The 7500-nt window shown below is 45.7% G+C and overlaps 1 protein-coding gene across 1 annotated transcript; it reads left to right on the top strand.

Annotated features, from left to right (window-relative positions):
• Window positions 1-1823: 1823 nt before the first annotated feature.
• tac1 (tachykinin precursor 1) lies at window positions 1824-6603 on the top strand (the record flags this gene model as incomplete). Its single annotated transcript, XM_080858951.1, has 5 exons — window positions 1824-1940; window positions 2868-2970; window positions 3557-3580; window positions 5169-5225; window positions 6560-6603. 5 exons carry the CDS (start codon window positions 1824-1826, stop codon window positions 6601-6603), a joined length of 345 nt encoding a protein of 114 aa, XP_080715077.1.
• Between the last annotated feature and the right edge of the window lie 897 nt (window positions 6604-7500).

Raw genomic sequence — 7500 nt, 5'->3', positions numbered from 1 at the left:
TGAGCTCTATGCTGGACATTGTGTTCCTGCCCTGTTATGCTTGACAGAACTAACATTTGCATACGGCATTAACACATGATTAAATAAGGGTGTGTGTGTGTGTGTGTGTGTGTGTGTGTGTGTGTGTGTGTGTGTGTGTGTGTGCGTGTGAGTGTGTTTGCATACGGCATTAACAAATGATTAAATAAGGGAACATCACGGCCGCTGCAAAAAGGCTCTCGAGTTTTGAAGCACTCGTTGCGCTGAATGGGTGCGGTGAACCTGGCGCGTTTGGCGCGTAAAAGCCACTCCAGGTCTGCGGGCGTCCGCTTAAACACGCGCCTTTCACATGGAAATGAGTCGCAGTCGACGCCCGTCCTCCGCGGGTCACTCACCTCTGAGCACACACACACACACACACTCTGCGTCGGAAGGCATGATTTATGCCTTCATTAAAAACACAATTCAATAGAGAGAGACACATCCACGCTGACACGTCTTTGCAGTACAGTCATTGTTAGCGGTTTATGTTGAGCAAATGGTATACTTATTGAAAAAAAAAACGCCCAATAGACCATGGTTTACGGTACGCATATCGCAATCACGATGTTCATATCGTCAGATGGTTCATGGAAAGGTGCCAAAAAGGCAACGGTCAGTTTGCCCTCCGTCACCCTGTGATGGTCACCATTGATGACTATAGTAGCCTATCATTAGCAGGCCGTTATTATTAATAGGAGCTGTTATCCCCGGGACCTTCAAGTATCACGCCAGAGACCTTGTGGATAAAAAGGGTTTAGAGCATTCACATTTAATATCTCAATATCCTGTTATAATTAAATATGTTAAGGGTTTTGATCAAACACATTTAATATCTCAATATCCTGCTATAATTAAATATGTAATGAAAGGTGAGGGCTTTAACAACCAGATAAGCTGTTAGTGTGCATGTTTAAAGTAATTATGTGAATTTTTTAATCAATGTATATTTAGGGGTAAAACACGGATACAGACAGAGGCTTTTGCCCTGGAACGGAAGGCCATAGTGTTAAGACGTCACTTATAACTCATTACAATCAATGCAGATGGAGCTTATGATAGAAAATATAAAGACGGGTTACTTCTGCCAATCTTATACACTCTGGGTTAATGGGGGGGGTGGGGGGCGGAAGTGTTGTGTGTGTGTGTGTGTGTGTGTGTGTGTCACATGAGCCATAAATCAATGTTCTTCATCAATGCACACGGCATTTGTCGTAATACCTACGTCTACAACGAGATTCGGTGCGTCACCCGTTTCTTCTCTTTCAGTAGCTACGGATCTTCGCTATACTTACGGTCACAGTAACGGTTAGGCGCGTGCCAGTGAAGGTCACGGTTGTTGTTTTTTTTTTACCACCTCAGCAATCCCTATGTAAAGTCAAAACAGCGATTAGTCACACAAGTTTGAGAAAGCTCGCTCCAAAATAAGTTGTCATCCTGTATTGATTTGTAGTGACCGCCGGTGACTAGTCTCGTGGCCCCGCGCGTTATAAAACCAGCAGCGTGAAGCCCCGAGTGCATATTCCGGTGTGGTCACTTCACCGGCAGCTGAGCGCGCACAGGACGAGCGCAGAGACACGGACCTAACGGAACGCTTGTATGGAGAGGACGACTTTCTCGAATTAGTATACAAAGAAGTCACAAATCGATACGAACCTAGAGACATAATACAAAAAAATATTTGTAGGCAACTCTTCGTGTTCTTTATCCATTCTTATTCGTTTTCTAACTGCCCGATATCTCTGCTGCCGCTGCAAACGGAGAAGGAATTTGCGGATTCGCAAGTTGCGCACAAGAATCTCAGCATGAAATCGCTCCTCTCAGCTTTACTGCTTTTCCTGGTTCTGGCACAAGTATTTTGTGAAGAATTTGGTGTCAAAGAGGATCCAGATGATTATTGGTCAAACAGCGTTCAAATACAGGTAAATATATTTGACTGGTCACACGTGTTGGAGTGTATGTACAATCATATTGGATCAAATCAGAGCTGCTCGTTCTTTCTTGAAACTGTTTGGTTGAGATTATTGCAAATTGTGTAATATAATTACACTGTTTGGTTGAGATTATTACAAGTTAATAATTCCAGTATTTATATCTGCTCAGCAGTCCGCCCGTTTCAGACCGCGCTCTTGGCTTTTCCGAGACTAGAGTAATGTTTGACGCCAGTTTGTTTGAATGCACGGGTAAACACTGCAGATTGTACGTTTCAAAGTAATAACGTGACCAAAATTGTGTTAGTTCTGTCTGTATTCGCTGTATTGAAAATAGAAAATGAAAATAGGCTAGTGATATTATTTTCAAAGATTAGTGGTACAACTATTTAGACGCGTTAATTGTTTAATCAGGAGATTGCTTGTCTAGCCAAGATCTCCTGAAACCACGACATCCAGGCGACTACTTTCATCTCACACACAGAGACACACACACACACACACACAAACAAACACACAGAGACACACAGAGACACACACACACACACACACACACACACACACACACGTACTTTCAGATGTAGGACACGTTTTCCATTTGACATTGCGGGTTGGCCGGCTGCCAGGCGGCCGAGGGCTGAAGGAGGGCAAATGGTTGGTGGCGGGTTGGTTGGTGGAGCATTTTGCATGATATGTGAAGTGCAGCAAACTGCCAAAGACAAGCTTTTCATTCAAGTCCGCCTCGTATAACTCATATGAAATGTCTGAAGTGACCAAATTAATCACAGTAGGCCTACAACTATGGCGGCTGCGTCAGAAAACACGGGTTATGTTTATAACTTATAACGATCGCATAAGACCCACTCCCATTAGACCTGCTTTTCCGTTTTATGTTACACTGATCTAATTTGTTCCCAGGATGAGTGGTTCCCCTCCGACCCGCTCAGAGAGGTACTGCGGAGGATGACGAGAAAGCCCCGACCCAATCAATTCTTCGGACTGATGGGCAAGCGCTCCTCCGGTAAGATCATTACGCATCAGTTTATCGATAGTTATAAGTCTGTGTGTGTCTGTGTCTGTGTGTGTGTGTGTGTGTGTATGTGTGTCTCTGTGTGTCTCTCTGTGTGTGTGTGTGTGTGTGTGTGTGTGTGTGTGTGAGTGTGTATGTGTGTGTGTGTGTGTGTGTGTGTGTGTATGTGTGTGTGTGTGTGTGTGTGTGTGTGTGTGTGTGTGTGTGTGTGTGTGTGTGTGTGTGTGTATGTGTGTGTCTGTGTGTCTCTGTGTGTGTGTGTGTGTGTCTGTGTGTGTGTGTGTATGTGTGTGTGTGTGTGTGTGTGTGTGTGTGTGTGTGTGTGTGTGTGTGTGTGTGTGTGTGTGTGTGTGTGTGTCTCTGTGTGTAAATAAGCCCACCTTGCACTGCCTGTCCGTCCGAGAGGAGAGTCGGTCGGTCTGGTGAAGGATCATATTCGTATCCACACTGCAGGACACACATATTGATGATGCGATACATAGACTAAGACTGATTGAGCCACCAGCAAAACGGTTGTAATGTGCTGATGAAGTGGTGATACTAACGTATGACTGATGTTTTTGTCTCCCTCCCGCAGCGAACGCACAGATGACCCGAAAGAGTGAGTAGCCTGCACACACACACACACACACACACACACACACACACACACACACCCGAAAGAGTGAGTAGCCTACCCTCACCTCCGCACACTCTTAAAGTCCCGAACGCCCTGTTTCAAGTACTGGGTTTGAACTGACATCGTTTTAAAACTGAATTACAGTTACTTGTAATGCCGATCCACGGACAGACTGGACTAGACACACACACACACACACACACACACACACACACACACACACACACACACAGACACACACACACACACACACACACACACACCAGAGTCTCTTTCTATAACGCCATTCCCACAGGCACAGACACAGAGGTTGAAACACATTCAGACGATGACGGCCTTGACGCACCAGTCGGCCAGACCCAGTATGAACGAGTTTAACAATTAATATTTCTGTCTTATTGATTAATACAAATATGTGTCTGTCGTGGTCTCGTGGAGAACATATGGCCTGTTTGAGTATCGCTGTCGGCTCGTGCCGGCCAGTTGAGCACGCTCCCATTGACTCCCATTTCAAAAAAGACTTTCTCTCCGTGACGGAGAGCACATCATGTTTTTGAAGTAATTTAAAAAGCAAACACACCGGTAAATTCATTCTTAGTCATAAAACCGCAAACCCTTGTAGCGAGGGGTACAGGAAACCACAAAGACAAAAGTCATTACAGCGCTTGTCAACGGGATTTCTACAACATTTCAGGTTGGTGTGCGCACGCATGTATGAGGGTAGCGGAGGGTCAACGAGCGACATTTAAAACCTCTCATTACTGTAACGAGATAGAGACAGTAAAATACACCGTGTGTGTGTGTGTGTGTGTGCGCGAGTGTGTGTGTGGCGTCAGATGTCCAACTCTCTGGCGTCTGTGTGCTACGGAGCCTCAGACAGGATATGAGTGTGGTTCATCAGTGTTAATAGCGTGTGTGTGTGTGTGTGTGTGTGTGTGTGTGTGTGTGTGTGTGTGTGTGTGTGTGTGTGCTACGGAGGCTCAGACAGGATATGAGTGTGGTTCATCAGTGTTAATAGCGTGTGTTTACCTCTCAGCCAATCAGCCTAAAACACAATATCCGGCCGAGCGAAGAGCTTGGGGGACTACACACACACGCACACACACCAGTGTTTACTCTAGTGACTTTATGTGCGAGGTCTGCAAATAGAGTTATCCCCCGCGGACATGTGATCGGAGAGAGGCACTAGCCCCACACACACACACACAAACAAACACACACACACACACACACACACACACGTGATCAAAGCGAGGCACTAGCCCCACGACGTCTTTGGCTATAATAATGTTGGTTAGCGGTGTGCGTAGAGAGCGAGAGATTGGGGAGTTACGGGACGTTATACAGAGGGGGTTCCTTCCGGGAGTTTCGGGGCGTCTCACACGCGACTCATCCCCGAGCTAAACACCGACTGACCGATCACCTGTCTGGCTCTCCCGGGCGGCTCATACGCATGAGGGATGAGTGATGAGGCGCTTTCCCAATGTGTGTGTGTTGTGTGTAAATTGTGTGTGTGTTGTGTGTTAACTCTGCCATTGGTGCTAATGACCGTCTCATGATTCTGTTTCAGGGCATAAGATCAACTCTTTCGTGGGACTGATGGGGAAGAGGAGTCAGGAAGAACCAGGCAAGTGATCAAGCCCGTCTCAGATACATAATCAATACATGGCTCAGATCAAGCCCGTCTCAGATACATAATCAATACATGGCTCAGATCAAGCCTGTCTCAGATACATAATCATTACGTGGCTCAGATCAAGCCCGTCTCAGATACATAATCAATACATGGCTCAGATCAAGCCTGTCTCAGATACATAATCAATACATGGCTCAGATCAAGCCCCAGTCTTAGATACATAATCAATACATGGCTCAGATCAGGCCCGTCTCACTCAGCAGAATCAATACATAGATCAGATCAAGCCCATCTCAGATCAATACATGGCTCAGATCAAGCCCGTCTCAGATACATAATCAATACATGGCTCAGATCAAGCCCGTCTCAGATACAAACATATAATCAATACATGGCTCAGATCAAGCCCGTCTCAGATACATAATCAATACATGGCTCAGTTCAAGCCCGTCTCAGATACATAATCAATACATGGCTCAGAACAAGCCCATCTCACTCAACATAATCAATACATGGCTCAGAACAAGCCTGTCTCACTCAACAGAATCAATACATGGCTCAGATAGACCCAGCTCGATTAACATTCCTTTAATGTACGTGCACACTTCCATACCAGCCCGTTCCTATCAGTATTTGGGATATTACTTCCGTAATACACCTGTTGCAAACACCACGGCATACATCACATGTGATATAGGCAATTTCCGGGCCGAAACACACCAAACGCGTTTTAAAAAACGTAGACGCTTCAAACACGCCTTGGCAAAGTGCGGCGGCCAAAACAGCCTGGTGCGGCATTGTCAATTTTATTTTGCCGCTACCAGCATCAAAACAGAAGTAAGTTTTCAAGTAGTAAAGCCCGCCTCTTGCTTGATCTGATTGGCTGCCTGGGCCGAGTGTGACATTGATGAGCGGTGCGCCTCCGCGCCTTGAGCTGGAAAGTTGAGAATAGTTCAACTTCTAAGCGCACCTTCAAAACGTTACAAAGATGCAACGGGTGACGGAGAAAAGGCGCACACGCAAGGCGCACTGTACCATAGAAAACAATGCATTTGCTAGCGTCCCGTTTTTAAAAACGCGTTTGGTGTGTTTCGGCCCATAATCAGTCCAGTCTAATTTCTATTCGGTAGAGCACCCTTGTTGAAGCCGGTGTGTGACGTCATAAGATGCTGAACTCAGGCTAACCCCCCGAGCTGTCAGATCTCCTCGAGCCCCTAAACCCCAGATCACAGACTCTCAAGGTTCCCTCGTTAAAAAAGTGAAGGCAGTGAACTCCCACGCAACTTTCGCTCTCACCTTAAACAATTGTCTTCTCTGTGTTGCAGATTCGTACGAGTGGAGCGCACTTCAGCACTACAGACGACGCTAGAGGGGCGCGTCTGAAGCGCGTCTGATTCACGCGTCGCTCATCAACTCATTCCCCCGAAGAGCGGGCCGCGCCGTTCTCACGCAGCGTTTTGTTCTGTCGTTTTTATTTGATTTTTTTTTATTATTATTATTATTATTATTAAAGGATAATGTTTAGTTGGTTCACATTGTAAAATCGAATAAACATTTTGGGTTGCACATTGTGTTTGATGTAGCAGTAATGTATTGGTGGCTAATCGTTTTCCTCAGTGAGCGTGAATGTAACAGTTATCAGCCTGTGAAGAGACTTCCCGCCGTCGGCGCGTGTAGGTCTACTCGTGCTCACCCACCGGTCACCAGAGATGTCGCAACAGTTGTTGTGATTTGTCAAATCATAGCTTTAGCCGCGGGTACATGAAGAAATTGCACTGCCAGCCCCACTGTATAGTGCCTCATACATACATGTCTGTCCTTTCTCTTAGCCGAATGTGCTGTACACAACAACAACTTTTAATTTGAGTTTTTTTGTTTGGTTGAGTTCTCACCCTACCGACTTGGCACCTTGTGATTCAAGGTTTAAAGTGCGATATGACAGTCTTGTACTTGTGTGTGTGTGTGTAACTGTGGCTTAATATATTAAAATTATTTTCTTTATTGGTGGAACGTCATTTCTTTTTGTGTAGGCTATACCCTGATTTAAGATACTCCGAGTCCGCTTCTCTGAATAGTTCGTTTAACTGTATTGATGCATCGCCACCTAGTGGCAGACAGTGGTAGTGTCTGAATGTACCCTTTCTGAAATATGTTGCCGAATACAAAGCCTCGTCAGATCATGTGATGGCAGGATATGTTGTCCACTGCATTCTAAGTATGCAAGGGCAGTGGTGTAGTCCAGGCCACACACACACACGGACACACA

Source organism: Sprattus sprattus (genome assembly GCF_963457725.1).
Source record: "Sprattus sprattus genome assembly, chromosome: 20".
Lineage (NCBI taxonomy): Eukaryota > Metazoa > Chordata > Actinopteri > Clupeiformes > Clupeidae > Sprattus > Sprattus sprattus.
Note: the sequence above shows the minus strand (reverse complement) of the source record. Positions and strands in the feature narration are given on the sequence as shown.